Genomic DNA, 22,917 nt, shown 5'->3' with positions numbered 1-22,917 from the left:
AGCCCATAACGAAATTGTAAATTTTTAATTTTCTTCCGTTTTTCGTATTGAAATGTAGCTAGCGCAATTCATTGTTGTCGATACTTTAATTATGCAGAAGGATTTTTCCATCCGTAAATGCAATTAAGAGAAACGAGTCTTTAACTAAGTAATGATAAAACAGGACCTCCAGCATCCCCTTAAAGAGTTTAAAGCACAAATTCTGACTTTCACTCCACCTCCCCCTACTTCGGAACATATGACTTCCGATACGAAGCGACTTCCATTCTACCTTCCTTCCACTGCTTTGAAGCGTACGACTTTCCACTGTCTCATCTCCCTGCTTCGGGGCATACTGGACAGAGGAGTATAATGTAGACCTTGCTTCGCGTAGAAAGTCGTGTTTCGAAACAAAGGGAAAACAGGTTGGATCTCACTTCGCATAAAAACTGATTTATTTTTCAAAATTATTTTATTAATAATTTTTTAACAACCACCAGCTAAAATCTGTTGGAGGTTACTCAGAATAGTGACCTTGACAACATACGAGTATATCAAGATCAAAGTCTTCGGCGAGGTTTAACCTTTTCGCAATAATTACCGCAAATTGCATAGTTTGAATAATAAATGTGATTATATTATTGATAATATTACATTGTTTTATACAAAGTGATTTGAAATAAACGTTTATCTTTAAAATATGTCGTATTCCTGTATAACATTTAATTCTAAGACAATGTTCGTTTTGCGAAAATTTTATACGAAGCATAGTTTTTAAATTATAGAAAGAAATATTTAGCAAATAATGGGAAGTATTCAGAAAGGTAAGTAGATAGGCAGGGACTCATTGTTTGACACAGATGGTATACATAATTGATGATGCGAGTGACATTGCCACCGGACTTAATAAATTTTGTATTCTTTTTAACTGTGCTATATTTGTTGTGCTACGCTTATGCAAAATTGTACCGCAAACCGCGACTTAATGACATGACGCGTTATATAAAAAGAAAAATATATAAATTTTTGCTAATCTCAAACTTTTTAAAATTTTAATTTTCTTATTTTTATTATTTAGTAATATATACATTTTCACAAGAAGTATCAAGATATCTATTTCTTGATTAATAATTCCTACTATTTTAATTCACCATCATAAATGAATTTGCAAGAACTCCATGAACTCCTAGGCCTGTCACCGCGAATAAAGCACCAGCGTGAGGAGATGCTTTTCGTTGCTCTACAGTTATATTGTAGCCAGATGTGGTCACGTACAAAGTATCCAGAAGCGGACCGCCGAATGTGACACTGGTTACGTTTTCAACCGGAAGCTCAACTTTGCATAATACTTTTCCTGTTTTCGGGTCCACGTGAATAACCTAGAATAAATAATTTTTTCATAGATTACAAGAATCCTATAATAATTATATAAATAAATTCAAATATTATAATAAAATTTAATGATATATACATATATCACATAGGCAACTCCATAATACTATAAATAATAATCCATTAATTTTTAATGTTGCTTATACACTTACACGAGATCCACCAAATAATGCTATCCAAAGATTGCCATTTGCATCTATAGTCATTCCATCGGGTAATCCTTTCAAATCAGTCTTATTGAGATCAAATACAATTCTCTTATTAGCTAAAATGTAAAAATTATAAACATATAATCCATAAATTCTATTTTTGAATTTTATGCTTCACGGTTGCCTTTCAGTTACATACAATATATACTTTTGCACATTTGCTTATTCAAATGGAAAATTTAATTATTTAATATCTTACATATTGTTCCATTATTCGGATTGTAATCATATGCTGCAACTTGACGAGTAACTGAATCAATATAATACATAATATTGTCTTCAATGTTCCATGCCAATCCATTACTTATTGAAACAGGCGATATTTCTTTATTAGGCTTAAAATCATTATCAACACGATATAACGTTCCTTGATTGGGAGCTACCACTCCATTAACTTCATTTGCCATAGTACCTACAAAAAATATATTTTAGATATTGTAATGTAAGTAAACAAATTGCAGTTCTATTATTTGTGATATTCTTAATTTACCAAGCCAAAATCTTCCTGCTGAGTCCACTTTTCCATCATTAATTCTTGTTTCAGACTGAGGAGAGTCGAGTGAACACAACACTTCGACTGGTACCTTAGATTTATTGCTGTCTCCATCCCACGTAATGAGAATAACATCTCTTTCTGAACCTGCTATAAGTTTGTCAACAGTGTCATCCACAGGTACAACAACTCCTACAGTTCCATGATCTGTAAAGACATTGTGGAATTTATAAATTTGAAAATAAATGCTATAAATTCAGTTCAAGGATATGAGGGTTATAACCTCCTTCTTAAATTTTAAAAAGGACAAAAATAACTAAAACTGCTTAAATTTTCTAAAAGAATTATTTTTAAAAAAGGAGAAATTAGAGTTGAGAGAGAGAGAGAGAGAGAGAGAGAGAGAGAGAGAGAGAGAGAGAGAGAGATTTTCTGATTGTGAGACAATTTAGTATATAAATTTGTAAGTTTTTTTCAGTGTGAAGGATTAGTTTATTACAATTTTAAGAGAAAAATTAAGTAAATTAGTAAATCAAATATGTGTGACTTGTCTGCTAGTAATAATTAATAATAATATGTAAAACAAAACACAAAAGTCCAATAATTCATTCTATATTTGACTTCTCACTGGATTAAAAAATCACTGTAATTTAGTCTTTTCCATAATAAAAAGAAATATATATAGTCTACCTATGTATGCACTGGTCACAACACCTGTTGCGGGATCTAGCCTGCGTATATACTGATTGTATATATCAACAAAATACAACTTTTGAGTATGATGGTCCCAATGAGGACCTTCGGAAAGGCCGTAAGTATCTGTCACTTTTTCAACTTTCACATTTTTGCATGCCTGCCTACAAATAGATTACGATATTTATATTATATATGCTTAAAACAATAGGCTATGTTTACACCGTACATTTAGACCGCGGCCTAAACAATAGATGTCCTTGTTTATCCTATAGGTTAAACAAAGACACCTATCGTATAAGCATGGTGGAATAGGATGGGTCGCGGACTAAGCGCATGGTGTAAACGTAGCCAAGATTTAAAGGAAGACAAAAAAGATCGTAAAGGAACGTAATTAAAAGGAACAGACGTACGTCTTGCGTCTACTTTTTCACGCGTGTGTGCATTTTTCCGTACTTGTGTGCACTTTACTGTACTTTCGCAATTCGCATTCGCTATTTTCATTATAAAAAACGAGGTGCAGAAGGAGTAAGGGAGATGGATCTATCTGATCTATCATGATATATCAAAATATAACAGGTCGAGATATTTACGTCGTCATTGTTTGGAGAATGTATGTATACCAGTATACGTTCGAGACCAGTTGCAAGCTGAACAGCCGAAAGTCGGATTGTTAGCGATACGATGGATCGTCGCAGATAAACCGAGTAGAACTAAAGCTAACGACGAGTAGTCAAATGGGAATGAGCTGAAGTGAAGCGGATACTCTTGAGCGGGGACGGCTAATCACATTGATTGCTTCAAATAACCAGCAATCGTCTCGACGATACTGAGGGACAAAATACAGCGACGACTATTTAATTAGTGCGGTTGAGCTGTACCGATAAAATTGTTTGTTTGGTTCCAGCCAATGGGTTATCGTAATGTAACATACGTGGGGTTATCAAGATGCAACACGCGTTGCATTTTGCACACACATTACAAGATCTTCCGACCACACACACTCTGATTTATCTGATCAACAATTCCCAAACAGAACAACAAATCACTTCAAAATAATGTTAAAATAAATTGTAAATATTTGAAAAGTGATTTTTTATAATTCTTTTTTTTTTATCGCGTTATGATAACTTAATCGTATATTCAATCGATTGATAGAATGACTCAGTGAAATTTCTAACTCTGCAATTTCTAATTTTCTTTTCTACGTTTAGATAATAAGAATTTAATATAAATCCTATATAATTTTAACTTTTACTTAAACATTTTGATTTGAAAACAGCACTTGTGTATCATGGAGACACATATTGCGTCGTAATTTTCACGTAACGTTGGATGAACATTGAAATTTAAAACGGGAAATATATCATGTGTTTACAAAATGATGTTTATTATGGCTGTATTCGTTTTTCATGCTTGTGCGCTGTAAGCTTCATTCTATCTTTTTTTCTGCAAGTATCAAACAATAATGATAGGGTGAAGCTTACAGCGTGAGGGCGTGAAAAACAAACGCAGCTTATATAATAATGTCATTATAGTAACAAATTGAGATAATCTACATTGTAATGCAAATTGTCACGCGTTGATGCGCTAATATTGTCATAAGCGCATTTTAATTACAGACCACATATATTTCAAAAATAGAAGTGTGTGTTGAGAAGATATGGAAATGTTATATAAAACTTGCTTATAATCTGTCATGTTTCTAAGATTATACAACATTCGTTTGTTTTCCTTCACTTTACACGAGATAAGTAATGTTTATTTAATGCTGTGATTTAAAATAAAATGAGATTATTCCATGTAAGATATAAAATAAAACCTTGTTTACGGTTATGAACAACATTGATTAAAGATAACCAGCAATTTAATATGTAAATATCCAGAATTAAGAGATAGACATTATTTTTAAAATAAATATAAAAACCTCAGTCTATTTCTAAAGCTGATTACAAACGCGATTTATGTTTATTTTTATTAATATAGATTATCTCTTTAATCTCAGTTTAACCTCTTATCTTTTTTAAGATAAATTTTAAAAATTTAAATTGAGATTAAAGTTAATTTCCATTGAAAAAATAAACATTAGTCGGTCTGTCTCTAAAGCTGAATAAAAGAGAATATAAGTAGCAGTGCTTATATGGACAGAAATATAGAAAAGGAAACGCGTAATTATTTCTATTCCTATCAGATAAAAATAAAAATCCTTAATACTCTCATACAAATTCATATATACGTTTCTGCGTTCATGCGGAAAATTTCCACAAGAAACTTATTTAATATATAATTTTTTGTGAAACATAGTATTGGATAATTTTTGAAAAAAATATTTATAATTCAACAAGAACGTATTTTTCAATAATAATTAATTGATTGAAGTTCCGATATATTGAATGGCTCAATACCTAATGATATATATCCTTTTTGATTAAAGCTTAACCAGTTTGAATTAAAATCAATGAGAAACAAATCATAACGGTTAAGTTAGGTCTTGAGTGCTTCTATATATAGTATATATAATTACGTGTGAATTTGTATACTAGTATACTAAGTATGTAGATGCGCGCCAAATTTTTTTCAGACTTAAAACGTAAGCTCTACTAAACTAGCACAGTAATATCACGAGTTAAATTTACTAACAATTTAATATGTTTTTATGCTCTTTGCACAGCTTAGATCAATTTTAATAATGTTGAATGACATATTAAAATCTGTAAATAATTAATTCTTATTGCGAAAAATTTAGTAGAACTTGCGTTTCAAGTCTGAAAAAAATTTGGCGTTCAGCTAAAAATCTACATATGTAGTATATGAATTCACACGCAATTATAGAAGCACTCAGATCCAGTTTAACCATTCTGGCTAATTTCTCGTTGATTTTAACTAGTTTCTCTTTTTAATTATACGAGTATATATATATATATATTTCCAAGAGGATGGATATTTATGGAGTTATGTATATTTTAGCTTGATTTTTTGTGAAAATGTTTTTATTCTAGACTAATATCTCCATTAAAATAAACTAATTTAAATACTTGACATAATTCAGCAGTCTGAGTGATGTTTCACCACATGCATAAATGTTACGCACTACAACATTGTGTACTATTATTAGAATTTTAATGGAAAAACCAAACTGTTAAGAGCTAGCTTTCATTTCTCATTGTCTCTTGACAGAAGAAAGTATTACTTAATATACGCTTTTTAATATTACAACTTCCTTTTATTAACGTCATGACATCTCGTCAATTTGTCGATGCAATGTCCTTTCACTTACCCGCTGTGAATGAGGGCGACGAGAATGCACACCAGGGACACATATTTACAAATTGCTCTTCTCATGACGTGATATAATGTAGTACTCGATTGGAAAGGAGTAGTGTACGACTCTTTCAGGGTAGGCTGAAAAGAACGAATTAAAATCTAAACGCACCTGCTTACTTCTTATATAGGCGCTCCTACCTTCACGATTTGGTCGAAACTCGTGGAGTTTTTCCATGAACGATAAATATCAAAATGTTAGATAAAGTTAATATTCACAAATTATTTTAAGTCATTTTTTTTCTTTTCTTTCGACAGTAATTTATGAAACGACCGTCGCGTCAATTAATGATGTGTAAAAATGGAATACTTCAACGATCGATATTATTTATGATTATAATCTTTGACAGAGAAAAATTGCAGATATTGATTATAATTTGTTATGGTGAAAACATATATTGTACAAACTTTCACGATGAAATATGCAATATTTTACGAGATAAGTTTTTTTTTAATATTATATATAAACATTTTTGTACAAGTAATATATATATTATTTATTGAGTTATTATATACTTTATTAAGTTACTAACTTTTTTTCATGGTAAAAATATTTTTGTGCCATCAGGAATATTATTTCTACAATACTTTTGATAAATGTATAAGTTAATGTTAATGTATAAATAATATAAGTATAATACGTTAGTGAGTATAAATAAATATTATTGAATGGTTTAACACATTATCTAAATATATAATTAATGAAATAAAAAAGTTTTTTATATAAGGCATATTTATTATTTATCTTCTTTGTAAACATTTTTTTAATGTAAATTTTGTTACCATACTAATTTTATTACATTACTAATTTGTGCCATCAAAATATCGATAGAAATTAACAAATGAAAAATTCCTAAGTCTATAATATAATATAATATTGTATGCAACCCACTGTGTATAAAACAATAATTTAATGTCAACGGTAACATTTGTATAATCTATATTATTTGGACAGTTTTAAATTTATTTTTAAACTTTATATTTCAAAAAACTGCTTGGAAGACAAATACTTCTTTAACATCTTTATTTATTTATTTTTTAAACTTTAACTAATTGCATTTTAACTTTAGCTATCATTTTAATTTGTAAATTTTGGAACAATCTGTATATAACGCATTGAATTCTTATGCCAAGTACAAATTACGTAATTTTCCACCTTGTTTCCTGTTCGCTTGATTGAACATCCGTACATATCGGCCAAGGGCTTATATTTTTATGCAGAGAAACGGCCTATATAACAAATGACTTGTTACAATTGATTAATTTATTACTTTCATCATCTTGCTTTTATTTATTACATATAGAAGGTGTGATAAGTCAGGTAAATACGGATAATAAGTCATCAATTTGACAAGTTAGGATAATTTGACATTTTTATTGGATAAAAAAATTAATGGTTTGACGTGCTGTGTGACAGCTGACGTTGTCATGATAAAGCAAATAAATGATGCGACGATTTCGGTTTGTTCTACGTAATTCATTGATAACTTCTGGTAAACAAATTTGTTGTTACAAATTTTCGAGAACTGATTGGAAGTGCGTCACCTTAAACTTATTTGAAATATCAATTTCGGATGGAAAATTTCTCCCTCTTGAGTCTATCTATAATATTAATAAATTTATGTTTGTAGAAAAATTTAAATCAACAGTCGATAATTTAATAGCCGGTATCTTATTTATCGATTACAAAAATTTATCCAGAGTCGATATGGTTTATATATTAACAGTACCTTATCGGTAAAACATGCTACGCTATTATCGACTAGAGTATAGGTACTCTATTATCGACTAGCGCGCCGCGTCATCTAGAGACGGATGACGGAATCGCAAGCGGAAGCGTGCCGGCCAACATCATCAAGTCACGTGATACTAGCATATTGATACGTGTCGGCGGGGTAAGCCACGACTCGCTACGCTTTGTCAGTCTTGCATACGCGGCCGTATTCGTGCGCTTGATGAGAGGGTACTTTGCAACAGTGTCGATTCACGGGATCCTGTGAGGAAAGATCACTCGATCCGCGGTGCTTAGGACAGTCGTTTCAACGCAGGCAAGATGGGATGTGAGTATGTTTGTCACTTACAGTCAGAAATAAGAGCCGCTCGTCATCGTGGATTCGCGTTCGCCGCCAACCTCTTTCATTGTCGCGCGTAACCTCTCGCACAAACATATTGCTGATGACGCGAATCACGTTGACATACGCGCACCCGTTGTTCCTGGAAGCATTAAAAAGCTTCTCCTCTTTTGCTTTCAGTCAAATTTCTCGAGGTGATAAAGCCATTCTGCAGTATACTGCCGGAAATAGCGAAGCCGCAACGGAAGGTAAATCCCACGCGACATACGATCTATTTCTGTCTCTCTCTTGTATTTACAGTTTCGTGTACCGTTTTTCCTAAATTCCTCAATCATTCCAGGCATGTGTAAGTATAGTACGAAATGAATTACTCTTTACCATCTGTTTATTCACGTTTATGACATGTGATGACAGTGTAGAATTGTATTCCTTGTAGCTGTAACTTGGTATTTTTTTCTCCTAAGATAGATAAACTCATACCTTATCTATCTTAAACCTATTCTATAATTGTGTAAGTGTAGTTGTAAGTTATTGTAGTTGTAAGAATTGGTCGATCATAATCGAATTTAAGAGTATTCAATTGTTGTCAATTCTTACAACTACAACCACTTATAACTACGCTTAAGCGGCATCTGCAATGAGATTTTAAGGCGTAAAACTTAAGCCTTAAGTCGTAAGAAATCAACCAATCATAGCTGATCATTCTCCTTATACTCAACTGTGATTGAATTATTTCTTATAGCTTAAGGTTCAAAACTTAAATTTTAAGCTTTAAAATCTTATTATAGATACTGTTTTACGCAATTATAGAATAGATATTAAAGTCTAATTATACTATGGTATTTTGATCTATATTACTTTAGTATTTTATACTAAAGTCTAAATTATACTATGGTATTTTGATCCTTAGCTGACAGTGGCTGAGTCATGCAAGATGTATTCATTATATTTCATAGATCATTCATATGTCTCTTTTAAATTGCAAAAATGTAAAAAATTTATAACTTGAAAACAGTTGTTTTTATATTACTGTTTTAAGTACTAGATTTTTACAGAGCAATCTTTTGATTATTCAATTGAGTACAAATCAAAGAATAGATTTATTTTTTATTGCTTCGCTATTTTTTCATTGTTGCTAATTGTAAAATGTACGTATACCTATTTGACTTTAAATACAAGGAGAATACACTAGTTCAATGTAACAACAGATCTATAAACTCAGCTACAGTCCTTTGAGGAGTATATCTGCCGAAGATTAATTTATCTTAATCGTAATGAGATGGGGTCATAATATTTCTCTATCTTTCCTTAGATCCAATTCAGAGAAAAAGTATTATGGACAGCGATCACATTATTTATCTTCTTAGTATGTTGTCAGGTGAGTTAATAAACCTTAAGGTTTGAATAAATAATAAGGAAAGAAATTCATAGAAAATAGTTTGAACCTCTCTCTTTCTATCACGAATAAATATAAATACATAATCTCTCGTTATTTTCAGATTCCATTGTTCGGTATCATGTCTTCAGACAGTGCGGATCCATTCTATTGGATTCGTGTGATACTTGCATCAAACAGAGGAACTCTCATGGAATTAGGTATCTCGCCGATCGTTACTTCGGGTCTTATCATGCAACTGCTTCATGGTGCAAAAATTATTGAGGTCGGCGATACACCAAAAGATAGAGCGTTATTCAACGGAGCACAGAAATGTAAGTACATAAATTTTAATGTATTATCATTCAAATGGAGCGTAAGTAGCATGTTTTTCTTTATGCAGTGTTTGGCATGGTTATTACCGTTGGACAAGCTATTGTTTATGTAATGACCGGAATGTACGGAGATCCGACTGAAATTGGAGCTGGTGTCTGTCTTCTGATTATCATCCAATTGTTCGTTGCTGGACTTATCGTATTACTATTGGATGAGCTTCTCCAGAAAGGTTACGGATTGGGAAGTGGAATATCTCTCTTTATTGCCACTAATATTTGCGAGACCATTGTCTGGAAAGCATTCTCGCCAGCCACAGTTAATACTGGTAACTTCCTTATTACTAGGGAAAAAGCCTACATAATATATATACACATATATATATATATATATATATATATATATATGTGTATATATATATAAATATTCTTAATAATTTAAACTTTAACATATATCAACTAAAATCATATTTTTATACATTTAATAGGACGTGGAACGGAATTTGAAGGCGCTGTAATCGCGTTATTCCATTTGCTGGCCACCAGACAAGACAAAGTCCGAGCCCTTCGAGAAGCGTTCTACAGACAGAATCTTCCAAATCTGATGAATCTTCTTGCTACTATTCTAGTTTTTGCTATCGTTATTTACTTCCAGGTAAATTACCGATAGATCACAGAGCAATTGCTAGAATATAAAGTTTATATTTTACGTAATTGTTTTTAATTAATATAAATCTAAGAGCAAAATAATTTCAGACCGTGAGTGACTGAACTCTAGAAATAAAATTATTTTATTTTTAGGGCTTCCGTGTAGATCTTCCAATCAAATCTGCCAGATATCGTGGCCAGTATAGCAGTTATCCAATCAAATTGTTTTATACTAGCAACATTCCGATTATTCTGCAGTCGGCTTTGGTGTCCAACTTATACGTCATCTCTCAGATGTTGGCTGTCAAATTCCAAGGAAATCTTATAGTGAATCTGTTAGGTGTTTGGTCGGACGTTGGTGGCGGAGGGCCTGCTAGATCGTATCCAGTTGGCGGATTGTGTTATTACTTATCACCTCCTGAATCAGTTGGTCATATCGTTCAAGATCCTGTTCACGCTGTGCTCTACATTCTCTTCATGCTTGGCTCATGCGCTTTCTTCTCCAAGACGTGGATTGAGGTCTCCGGGAGCTCAGCAAAGGACGTCAGTATAATTTTCTCTAAGAAATGATTTAAATCTCGATGCGATATAAAAATTCATGATATGCATCATTGAACTTTTAGGTTGCTAAACAACTAAGAGAACAGCAGATGGTAATGCGAGGCCACAGAGATAATTCCATGATTCGCGAATTAAATCGATACATCCCGACCGCCGCGGCATTCGGTGGACTATGTATCGGAGCTCTCTCCGTACTAGCAGATTTCTTGGGCGCGATTGGTTCTGGTACCGGTATTTTGCTTGCTGTCACAATCATATACCAATATTTCGAGATCTTTGTGAAGGAGCAAAGTGAATTGGGTGGCATGACTACATTACTCTTCTAAACTTAATTCATCTATAGACTTGAAAAGTGAACTTTTTTAATTCTGAAGAACTGAGTAAAATAATTTATTGTAAAGTAAGAGAGTCGGATTGGCAGCTGTGTGTTTATGTCGAAGCTCAGAATGATAGACAGACACCGGCGCCAAACGAAAGTATATATTGTTGATTCTCTGCTCAAAAGATTATATTGTCAGTGACAATTCTGAAAAAAAGTCTATATGTGCTTCTTTTACACAGAATATATTAACGTGACCATTGATACACAATATACTTTCAAATCTGTTCTAGAAACAATATTATTTTACGTTAAATTTTTTATAAGATTTTTGTTTACCTAATATCGAGAAAAATAACTTACCTTTATTTTTACATTAAACGTTATTTATTCTACGCTGTGTCAAGTGATACACGAAGCACCAACTGATACAAGAGGCAAGATACATTGACGGAGCGTAGAGATTATGTAAGAACATAACATTTAATGCTCGCAAACACAAGCACGGAAGATGTCCTACACCATCGTGCTTGCGTGTAAGATTCAATATCTTTCGTACAACGAGCAGTGTGTACATAGTAAGAAAGTGATTAAATATTATCAACATTTTTTACTAGCGTTTTTGAGCTCTGTGATTTGACGTAGACAGAGCCATGTGAAGACTCAATGGCGTATAAGTAAAATCGTGACATATTTATATATATGAATTGAATCGATTTTGCATACAATTATATGAAATAATCATTTCAGTTAGGACGAGACACCCACCTAGGGTATTCGTGCAGCAATTTGAACAGCGTTCGTTCATCTTATGTACCATCCATTCCTATATTGATAATAATACGAAGTAAATATTAATTATATTTGTTTCTTACATATGTATTTAGGAGAGAAAATGTGCTTTTATAAATATTAAAACACATGTATATTTTTCTTTTTGTCTTCCTTGTTTTATTCCTCAATGATTTTATTGTGCTTTGTTATGCATAATCTCATCATGAATATTTTCTATATCATCATTGAATACTCTCCAAGAATAAAATTTCTATCTATATTAATTGAGAATTATAACGACCGATTATATAAAAAGAAGGATCCATATATTATGTAATGTGTTAAATATTATAAAAAGCAGAATGTATACAAGAAATTAGTAAAGATTACTTCCTATTTTATACAGTGTGTGTGTCACTGTCATTTTCTACTTTATATTTAAGATTGTTGTGTATATATATATATATAAAGTATAAGTATTGTTATATAGAATATCAATGGATAACAGTAAAAAAAACAATTAAATGTCCAAATGTACTTACTGTTAATGGTATTTAATATATGAAATCTGTGGAAATTATTTAATCTTAATACTTATATATTTTGAAGTACATGTTATATAAAATAAACTAGGAGAAAGAGATTTTCATATGAGCTAAGTATTTTAATAATGTTGTATTAATCAGTATTATTAAAACATAGCTTTTATATGAAAAATTACGTATATATAGTATATATATATAAATAAAAAAATAAGAAAAGAGAGAATATGGATGATACAGTTTCATTATTTATCAAGTATTGTACATATTATTACTGTCAAATGCAATTGCTAGTATTTACAAAAAACATATACAATTAAAAATATTTAAATATTATTTTAAAAATATATATTTTATATTATTTATTTTCATTGTAAAATAATGTCGAATACAAAGATCCTAAAGTGTGAATATTTGCCAGTAATACTAAACGAAGAGTATCTGTAAAACGTGCGTTGGGTGATGACATATCTATATCTCTCCAAGCTATATTGGTACCTTCGTTTCGCGTAAATAGCGCTGGAGATGGAACATTTTCGCGCATATACGCCCACAAGCATTCCCTCATTATTGTATTTATCTGTAATCAGAGCTACTTAAAAAATTCAAATATATGATTTTAATTGAAATAATGTTGCAAGAACGAAATATACCTGGTGAGGCTGTAAAACAGATAGGATGTCCCTAATACTTGCCAGCGGTGGTGGTAGTAATTGACCGAGTGCCATTATATTGACAAGCGAAACACCCTCCTCTGTATTCCAATTCGCCATGACAGTCGCTGTAATGCCTCTCAGTAAAACGGAACAATATGCTAATGCCGGCCTATACCAAGCAGTCAATTCTAACAACGTCCACAACAGAGGAACATCTTTGAATTTACGACGAATTTGTAGATCTCTTTCTATTGTGACCTGTTGTAATAACAAATTATTTTATTCAATAACCATTAAAGATGTACAGCTCGATGTCATGGTTATTTATTAATGAAAGATTCGATTAGTTTTATTAAAGTTAAGGTGATGTTGGATCCGCCTGTATCATCGATAAAACTAGCGTTTTTGACGTTTTCGTTCCTGTCTAATTTCTTCATAATAGTTTCGTTAAATTTGTTGCATATTCTTCATGTACAATATTAGAAAAATGTAAGAAAAATATTCTACTCTGATAGAAACAAAGTTTATAAAACATAAACTTAATCCCAAAATACCTGAAGCTAAATAAATCATAGTATTGTATCGCAAATTACACTCAGAAAGAAACCTCCAATTAAAAGTTAAAAAGTTGATTAGAGTGAAAATTAATATATATAATACCTTTGTAAATTCTTCGTCAGGCCACGGTAAACCATTGTACATAACGTCAGGCGATACCAATTCAACTAACAACAAACTGACCATTGTCAGAGCATCTAAGTTAATTGGATATCGATCTGATTCTTGATTACTGCAACAAGCCTGAAAATGATTCAAATCGAATATTAGAGTATTTAATATAAAATTTAGAGATTAAAGGAACTCTAACGGATTCTTTACCTTTACGACGTCTATTAGCAACATTTTATTTAAAGTAATGACTTCCTTGTCGATTGAATTTTCCGGCGGAAGTCTTCGTGGACCATGTCCTATTACACCAGCGTGAAATACCGATGAATGTCGTTGTGCTAACATAGTGCTTGTCACCTAGAATGAAATTTAAATTTACACATTTAACTCAAATGAATCTCATATACAACATTCATACAATAGCAAATAATTTTTGAATATGTTCTGCATATACATTTTCATCATATTTTAAACCTGTTTGTGATTCTGATGTAATAATAACATCTCTTCAAAATGAGGCTTGAATTTCTCTTTTGCGCCAAAATATTTGGCCTGTTCATTATTGATACTGTTTCCTAGTATCTCTCTGAGAGCCAATACACGTACGGATGTAGAATAACATGTCAAATCTATCAGTAAATGACATACCATCTTTACTCCTTGTTCCTTTTTCATAATATCTAAAAAAGAAATTGTATTATATCATATCCTTTGTTACTTAAAAAAAATAAAGCTTTTTATAGATTTCTAATTACCAGTTTGAGCAATGCATAAAAAGAAATACTGTATGATCGCCCTCGTTAACTTCAGCATAAGTTCCATATCGAGAACATGATCTTTTTCGGATATACTTAACAGATCCAAAAGAGTAATGATATCATTTGCCAAGTCAAAATCATCGCTTTTCATCAATAAACAAGATATTTGATACAAATTAGCTCTGAGGGCTCTGCTAATCATCTGTGACTGTAATATCTCCACTTTATTTGATTTTTCCCACCTAAATAAAACAGAATGATACACTAATTATTAAATTAAACTATAAGATATTTAAATTGTTGATACTGCTTTAAATTGTTGATACTTGCTTTAACATTATAATAAGATTCTTGAATAACTGTCTTAATTCTTCCTTTTCTATCACATTTTTATAATGTATTTCTCTGAGTGCTTGCTCCAAGACCTGCGTAAAATAATCGTGACCAACAAGCATATTTTCAGTAACAGATTTACTCGTAGGAAATTGTACAACATTATTAGTAATAAGACGTATTAAGGCAGCAAGATGGAACATTGTTTGCGCCTTCATTAGCATGTAGGATACTGTAGAGACAACTATGTTTGGATTTTGACTTCTAAGAAAACATAACAGCCTGATAGCCGTTTGCACACGCAGTGGATTTGGGTTTAACAGCATTGGTACTATCAACGATATCTCCTGTTTAATAGAACTCAGTAGAAGAATATTCGCGGATTGTGGCCCATGTGTTCTCAATAACAGGTCGATCTCCTGTAGAATCAATTCTAATATCTCTCGACAAATGTTTTTCACATTTTGCGCCGCATTGACACTGTGATAGCCGACATTACTCGTGTTTAAACTTATATCTAGTAGTACATTGATTATTTGTGATGCGCCTTGCTCGCATCCTAATATTAAATGTACTGTCAAGTCCATTAAGGCCGCTGGTTGATTATCAAAGTATTTACACCAATCTGCTGCAAACAATGTCAGTCGTGGTATGATATCTGGTCTCACTGTAATAAACATTGTTTCATATTTATATTTAATTGTAATGATAACATTATATTTACTCTAAACGCAATTAAAAACATACATATTTGTAACACATCGCTAGTTATTGCTTTCAAAAGAGTTTGAGAAAGTGAAGCCAGATTCAGAAGAAATGGTACAGTAGCTAGTTTCTGCTTTTTGGTATCTTCATCAAGACTTACGTCTTCTTGTAAACTCCACTAAAAAATGAATTATTCAAATATATTATGTAATACATAAATTGGAAATACATATGATACCATGACGATAAAACTTATATAATAAGCTTACCTCGAATAAGTCTAACAGCGCTTTTCTAATATCTTGAAAATGGCTACCTGCTAAATGTCCCAATATACCAACAACAGAATTTAACTTTGGATTTTTGACATTATGTTCATAGCCCATGGCACAAAAGTCTTTTAATCCACATGATAGCACCCTAGTGATCACAGTGTTTGGAAAGCAGCTCCCTACATGAGCAACAACCCAATCGAAATATGGACTATGTATCACACTGGTGTCTAATAATGCCTTGATACAAGACTCCGTATCGGAATGCATAAGACACTGCAGACATTGAGCCGTAATATCTATTAGAGTCCTTGTCGCACGGCACGACATCCATTGTTGCATAAAATCATTAATGCCTGCATTAACAGGCAAATTCCCACGTTTTGAATAGTCAGACGATAGTTTACCTGTGGCAGAAGATTACTTTATACATCACAGAAATGCATTTTGTACTAAATAAAATATGTATAAAACTAAATAAAGTAAAATAAAATATGTATTTAGTTTTATATATATATAATTATATATATTCAGTATTTAATTATATATATAGTTAAATATAAATTAAAATAATTAAATGATATATTTGGATGTATATATACCAAGTAAGTCCAATGACCATGCTGATATGATAGGCGCCCATGCTTCTGGATTTCCATTGACGAAATTACTCAGGATAGCATGAATTTCTGTTATAATATTCTCTTCGGGTATTGATATATTCTGATTTGACTTTAAAGATTATGAATTGCCATATTATTTTAATTATATCAAGATGTGTGTGTGTGCCATGTGCAAATAAACAAAAAGTATAACATATTTACGTACCTCTATCTGACGAACATATTTTGTCACAGCAACGAAAAATACATTACAAAAATATTCGAGCACAGCTTCCCTCGCCGCGGGTACGTTTTTCAGCAAAGATAATGCCGTGCGAGTCACATCTTGCGTGTTCGTGTTATGAGTCGGCCGGACAGCACCGGAGATGAATTTCCTAACTTCAGATAAAATTTCCTGAGGCGACAGAGTCGCAGTATTATGCAGCATTTTTGACAAATTATTAATAAGAATATTTCAAATATAAAGCATCATTCAATTAGCCGTGACTTTTTTTGAGAGGTTATGATATGTAACAGGTCATGTACGCAGCTACGTATCGTCGCATTCCAAATAAAAAATGGATATACTACTCATGGATGTCTATCTTATATGTATGTACTGATGGCACTGGTGATAATGAACGGGCAATTCTAGAACTGACATAAAGCTCTAACCACTCTAGGCGATCCATAGGTATGATAATTTTGATGGATGCACGAAGATGTGAAGAACACAGGGATGATTCCTATCAGGTTTATGCCTAGGTGTTAAAAGGTTATGTTATAATATAGGGTGGTCTTAAAATTCTTGCCTGTTCTGAAAAGAACTCTTCAAGTCTTCAGGATATCTTTTTTTTGGAAGCATATTTTTATTCCTAAATTGTCTTCGTGAATCTTATATATAATTTATATGAGTATATTATACATAAAAATTTTATACACAAAGCTATTTTTTCTCCGATAGAAATAGAAATAATAAGTAGAATAAGTTTTACAATTGATGTACATAAGACATTAAAACAGAAAGTTCTTGCTTAAAAAATAGAATATATAACAATGTTGCTTTTTTTTAAAAAAGACTATTTGTATTCTAAATATCTTTCTCACAAATTTTATTATATGAAAACTAATAATTATTTTTCTTTTATAAAATATTACATAGAAATAACGGTTTTGCAATAACAGATATAATAACTTCATGCTTAAATAGAATAAAATTATATTTTATAGATTGGTATTACATTATAAAATATCTATTTAATAAATAATTTAGATAAAAATGAGAACTTTCTCAAGACTTATTCTAAAGATCTAACTTTCATATAGTCTTCAATTTTTAATTATGAGACTAGTCATAATTAATGGCTTTTCATTTAATGACAATAGTTAAGACAAACATTGTCCTCTTATTTTTTTTGCTTACATTTTATGAGTAGCAAACACAACACTTATGTCACCAAATAGAAAACATCTGATGTAAGATCATGAGAGTAAAATCAGAGTATTGTCACAGGAAATGTGAACATTTCAACGCCTCTTCTTTTTCTCCTGTTTTCGTGGCCGATGAGGTCTTCTTGGTGTCACTTGAGGACTATTTTCAGAACATTCGACATCACTTGGGTCATCCTGTAATTAGAAGAATTATTACTGTGAGGAAGCTATTGTTTAACAGTTTACAACAGCTAGAATATACCTTTAAAGCTGCCACACCATCGGATGGACCAGCCTGATAAACGACTATAGCTAACAAGCACATGATTTGGAACACTGCACCTAAGTAGAGACCGAATCTCAGCAATTGTTCAAACAGAGTTTCCTCCGCTGGCAGTAAAAGGCGTTTAAATTGCGGATCCGTATCAGCCATTTCTAAATATAAAAGCACACAAGTGTTCATCTACAATATATCAATATAGAACATAAATTTATTACAACAAAAGGAACATTAAAATAGGTTTCTGAGAGATTAATTTTTCCATTACTGGAGTAGAATTCACTTTTATTAAATTATGAATACTTGTAGAACACGAAACAGTAACATTACATCAATATATGTACACTATAATTTTCTAATTTTAATATAAATGTAAAATAATATATATTGTAAGTACACAAGTTATATTGTTGATACAACAAAGAAAATCAAGGCTAATAAGAGTAGAGCATTGTTAGAGAAGCATATAAGTTACAATGTTAAAACTTTAATTATTTTATAAGGATGGCATTATCAATTGAATTCCAAGTTGAAATATAATAATATAAAAGTTTTTAATTGGAATCTATAGAATTATTATATTTTAATTTTATACATTAATGTATTGTTATCGTTAATGTGTTCTGCAGGCATACCTATTTTATTTTAAGTATGCGTAAGGAATATCAGTTCAGCTACAAAAAAAAACAGAGTAACAATAACAGACTAGTACGTATATCTAGTGAACAAATGTTCATGCATCATGTTTTTTTTTCTCGAACAATTTGCATAACAAACCGTCGATCCGCGTGATAGAATTCAATTATTTCAATTGCACGAAGTACGTCACATCCGCACAAAAATCGCAGCAGAGGCGTATAATCATTCGGAAAACATGTTCATTCATAACTTTATGTTCGGGCTATGCCGAATCATTTTCTTGTTTTTTTTTCTTCTAATGGCATTTCATTTTCTCCAAAAGCAGCAACAATTCTTTTTTTTTCTCCTTTTTCTCGCGTAAGGAATTTTCTACAAATGTTGTCAAAACAAGAATTCTCGATCGACAAGTACCTGCTCAATCACGCTGGCATATCGTGTCCCGCGGTATTTATGCGAGGAATATATATCTTTACAAAATCAGGAAATCAATAAGCGACAGTGACCAGCGATGATCGTCGCCTTGTTATTCTCTGGCGCGTAGCGGCAAATAGTACCAACATTAGAACGCTCATGAACATATGTACGCACGTCCTTCCCAGAATAATCGTGACGTTTCACGGAAACGATAAGCGGCCGCCAGAATAGCGAAGGATTCGCGCGACTTTCGGGAGGTTGACGGAAAATTCGAGTTGCAATCGTGGACCTTCGGTTTACATGTCGAAAGCACTGTGCCGAAGCCGACCGCTCGGAGTGGTTCGACTGACCTCGGCTCAGCTCGGCTCAGCTCGGTCAGATCCGGCGCAGCACGGCGCAGTTTAGCTCCCTGACGTTGGTAGCGCACGGCGTTCGCGCTTGCCGCGTTCACCGAGAGATGGCGCCGCGCGCGAGCGGCGCGACATCTTCCCGCAACCATGATTAGCTTCGGCCCAGTCAGGCGTCCGTCGTTCGGCAAATTTGCACGCGCTGATTAATTATCCCGATTATTTCGTCGTGTAGGGTATTTTACATTTGATTTTGCGCCCGTAACAAATTTCGGCGATCGTAATTGCAGACGAGAAAACAACGGCAGACGATATCGAAGCGATTATCGACTCGACCGGTTTGAATTAAGCGCCGCATTCTGAGCGCCGGAAAGACGCTGGGTTCGAGGCTCGCTCGCTCGCGAGTCCGTGGATGTAAACCTTTGTTTTGTACAAAAGTAATGGCTGCCATCTCTAGTTTTCGATTGATGTTTTCCGTGGAGAGACCGAATTCCCGTGTTTACCGCGGTATTTAATAACGCAGGACAGCTTTGTGCGACGCATCGGCATCGACCGCGATGTAAACGGTGTTCAGACGCACGTCGTTTTGGCTGCCTCAGTGTCATTTCCGCGGAAAAATGCCTGTGTTTACATCCGAGCTACGAGCGAGCTTCTGTATTCCTGTCACATTAAGGTAAGCGATGCTATTTCGGGCCGCAAATCGGTTCGGCGATGCAGAGGCGTTGCGGATTGCGGAATTTTATCGAGAAATTACAATTCCTCGACCGTCGATGACGATTCTCGTTCTCCGTTGGCTGACAACGATCGTCGTCGTTTCTCGCATTCGCTCACATTTTCCTCGTCCTAGTAATGTTTAGAGCCGTATATCGCGTTATTTCACGAGTCGTTCTATCCTTTAATTGAAAAAACACGCGAATGTCCGCGAAATGTTTCGATGAGCGGATGAGTCCGTCGTTCGTCGTACTTAACCAAAAAAAAGTTAAGTTTCTTCCGTGGTGAAAGACTGGCCGTCCAACGTGGATTCCTAGTCTTTCTTGTTCTAATTCAAATGGGAACGAAGACGAAAACGTACATTGCATCGGGTTGTCGTGAAATCGGTAAGAAATATTCATCGAGCATCTAATCTGTGCATAACGCAATTTTTCGTCTTGGATGGTGGCAACAATGGCTGGTAAAATGGTGAGCGAGGGCAGGTCAAGCGCATACACATCGCTGCGAAACTATGGCTCGTTTCCTGCGATCGTGAAACACGTTTTCTCGATCACGCACGTGTTTTTCAAGTCAGACTGATTTAGGTAATCGATTTTTCCAAACTGAAAATTTTCAGAGTCCTTTAAGTTTTGTCATTTGTGCAATTTGTACCAAATATTCATCTCGAATTGTTTTGCTTTGTAATTTTTTTTTTTAAGAATACACTAAAACTTTTACAATGAATCTTACGGTAAAGAGTGAAAGTTTACAACAATAAGATTGAAAATCGAGTTATTCTAAGACTGGTTCAATTTTCATTTTAGTAACACCAAATATTCACATCTTGAATGCTACATTGTAATTTTTTTTAAAGGAGATGTTCTAAAACTATTAGAATGAATTTTATTCTGAACAATAAAATCTTACTCTTAGAAATTGAAAATTGTACTGTTTTTTTCCAAAACTGATTCAATTTTCACTTTTCACAGTAAGATTCTACTGTAAAGAATGTAGAGTATATCGACACAGTTGTATCTCTATTCTTCATGTTGAAGTGATTTTAGTAGACAGACTAAAACAGACATATGTTTATTTGTATTTATCTATTCATTTATAAAGTTATTATATTTTTTAAATATATTTATATATGTATATTTATATGTCAAAGTTTTTGCTTTATTTATCACAATGTTTTTTTTTTTTTTTTAATATAGTGAAGCCTTCTGCATTAATAGAGTTTTATTAAGTAATTTTAACCAGGATATAAAATTAAGTTTTTTCTTTTTTAGTAAACTTTGGGAAGAAATAGGAAAAGCAAAAAGGTTAAATGTCTAAAATGTTCTGTTGCAAACAAGCTTCTACTATTTTCTTTTTTAAACCTCTCTGGTTATGAAAAAAAAACCCATAATCTCTTTTCGGACGTTTGTCATATGAAATTTTATTATCAGCAGATGGAAGTATACAATATATTAATAATTTTATTAGACCATTTTTTTACGTAAAAGGTACAGATCCTATGTAAAAGGATACCGTTCGAAAACAGCGTCAGGCGTTGTGTTTCTTTTTCCTTTCTATATCGAGTTTTACAATTCAGATCAAGTATCACATCGACAATACATTTCGCTGAGATTTGAACGGATATAACCTAAGCGTGATCGAGAAAGCAACGCAAATGAAACAACGATAGAAAACTGCTTCGCGGCGGGAATCAGAAAAATATTTCCAGGGGGCGCTTCCTTCGCTCACTGGCGGCCATATTGTCCGTCCGGCCTTCCTGCGCTACCCTCCAACCCTCAGCTACCCTTGCCCCTCCCACCCCTCCTGTGGAATCTCTCTTTTCAGGATCTTTTCAGCGCGCTATCCCTTCCAGCTGTGTTCTTGCCGCTCTCGCCTCTCCTATTTTCTCTCTTTTTCTCTCTCGCCACCGTCTGATTTTCCTCTCTCCGTTCTCGCGTAAGGTTTCCTCGCTGCTCGGCGCTCGCTGTGAAAGCTGTACGTAGTGAACGTAGCGGTGAACGCGAGCGATGCGTATTTAACCGAGGATTAGTACGACACAGAGTTGAAGAATGAAGTTTTATTTCGCGTCTTAGATACATTCTCGGAGAAAATCTAACAATTTTCCATAGAATTTTATGTCGCGTTACGTCTCTTTCTTCCTTCCATCTATTTCGATTTCATTCGGCGCGAGATTTGTTTGCGAAATATTGGACACGCGCGGACGAAATCCTCCCGGATTTCACATCCACGCAGATATCTATATTCTATTTTTAGACAATGCGCACGGCTGACTTGAACCCGGTGCCGCGCGCAATAGCAAGCCGGAAGTGAAATATTAACAAATACGAGACGACGCGGCGACGACGCGGTATTTAAATCGTGCACCACACGCGTGTAATCGGTTAGTATTAGCGGTG

The 22,917-nt window shown here is 33.2% G+C and overlaps 4 protein-coding genes across 6 annotated transcripts; 1 reads left to right on the top strand and 3 right to left on the bottom strand.

Moving 5' to 3' along the window:
• Positions 1–686: 686 nt before the first annotated feature.
• Positions 687–6,105, bottom strand: LOC108780879 (regucalcin). 2 transcript variants are annotated; one of them, XM_018548702.1, is made up of 6 exons: positions 6,041–6,105; positions 2,761–2,927; positions 2,071–2,280; positions 1,780–1,992; positions 1,524–1,636; positions 687–1,358 (listed from the first exon to the last, which is right to left on the bottom strand). In XM_018548702.1, exons 1-6 carry the CDS (start codon positions 6,103–6,105, stop codon positions 1,122–1,124), a joined length of 1,005 nt encoding a protein of 334 aa, XP_018404204.1. In that variant the 3' UTR covers positions 687–1,121. The 2 variants fall into 2 exon arrangements, with proteins under 2 accessions (XP_018404204.1, XP_018404205.1); XM_018548703.1 differs by lacking the exon at positions 6,041–6,105 and adding an exon at positions 3,357–3,767.
• A 1,916-nt stretch (positions 6,106–8,021) lies between these two features.
• On the top strand, positions 8,022–12,277 carry Sec61alpha (SEC61 translocon subunit alpha). The gene is made up of 8 exons (XM_018548705.1): positions 8,022–8,144; positions 8,337–8,404; positions 9,469–9,534; positions 9,656–9,866; positions 9,935–10,192; positions 10,352–10,518; positions 10,665–11,054; positions 11,135–12,277. Exons 1-8 carry the CDS (start codon positions 8,138–8,140, stop codon positions 11,396–11,398), a joined length of 1,431 nt encoding a protein of 476 aa, XP_018404207.1. The 5' UTR covers positions 8,022–8,137; the 3' UTR covers positions 11,399–12,277.
• A 788-nt stretch (positions 12,278–13,065) lies between these two features.
• omd (integrator complex subunit 5 omd) lies at positions 13,066–17,406 on the bottom strand. The gene is made up of 11 exons (XM_018548762.1): positions 16,929–17,406; positions 16,703–16,832; positions 16,098–16,507; positions 15,871–16,006; positions 15,121–15,790; positions 14,788–15,032; positions 14,507–14,712; positions 14,243–14,389; positions 14,024–14,164; positions 13,361–13,621; positions 13,066–13,287 (listed from the first exon to the last, which is right to left on the bottom strand). The coding sequence occupies exons 1-11, from the start codon at positions 17,148–17,150 to the stop codon at positions 13,066–13,068; spliced, it is 2,790 nt and encodes a 929-aa protein (XP_018404264.1). The 5' UTR covers positions 17,151–17,406.
• A 665-nt stretch (positions 17,407–18,071) lies between these two features.
• On the bottom strand, positions 18,072–19,778 carry LOC108780908 (protein MANBAL). Of its 2 annotated transcripts, none has more exons than XM_018548742.1 (3): positions 19,191–19,778; positions 18,396–18,568; positions 18,072–18,328 (listed from the first exon to the last, which is right to left on the bottom strand). In XM_018548742.1, exons 2-3 carry the CDS (start codon positions 18,564–18,566, stop codon positions 18,230–18,232), a joined length of 270 nt encoding a protein of 89 aa, XP_018404244.1. In that variant the 5' UTR covers positions 18,567–18,568; positions 19,191–19,778; the 3' UTR covers positions 18,072–18,229. The 2 variants fall into 2 exon arrangements, with proteins under 2 accessions (XP_018404244.1, XP_018404243.1); XM_018548741.1 differs by having other exon boundaries at positions 19,464–19,778.
• Between the last annotated feature and the right edge of the window lie 3,139 nt (positions 19,779–22,917).

This window comes from Cyphomyrmex costatus, unplaced genomic scaffold, assembly GCF_001594065.2.
Source record: "Cyphomyrmex costatus isolate MS0001 unplaced genomic scaffold, Ccosl1.0 scaffold75, whole genome shotgun sequence".
Taxonomy (NCBI): domain Eukaryota; kingdom Metazoa; phylum Arthropoda; class Insecta; order Hymenoptera; family Formicidae; genus Cyphomyrmex; species Cyphomyrmex costatus.
Note: the sequence above shows the minus strand (reverse complement) of the source record. Positions and strands in the feature narration are given on the sequence as shown.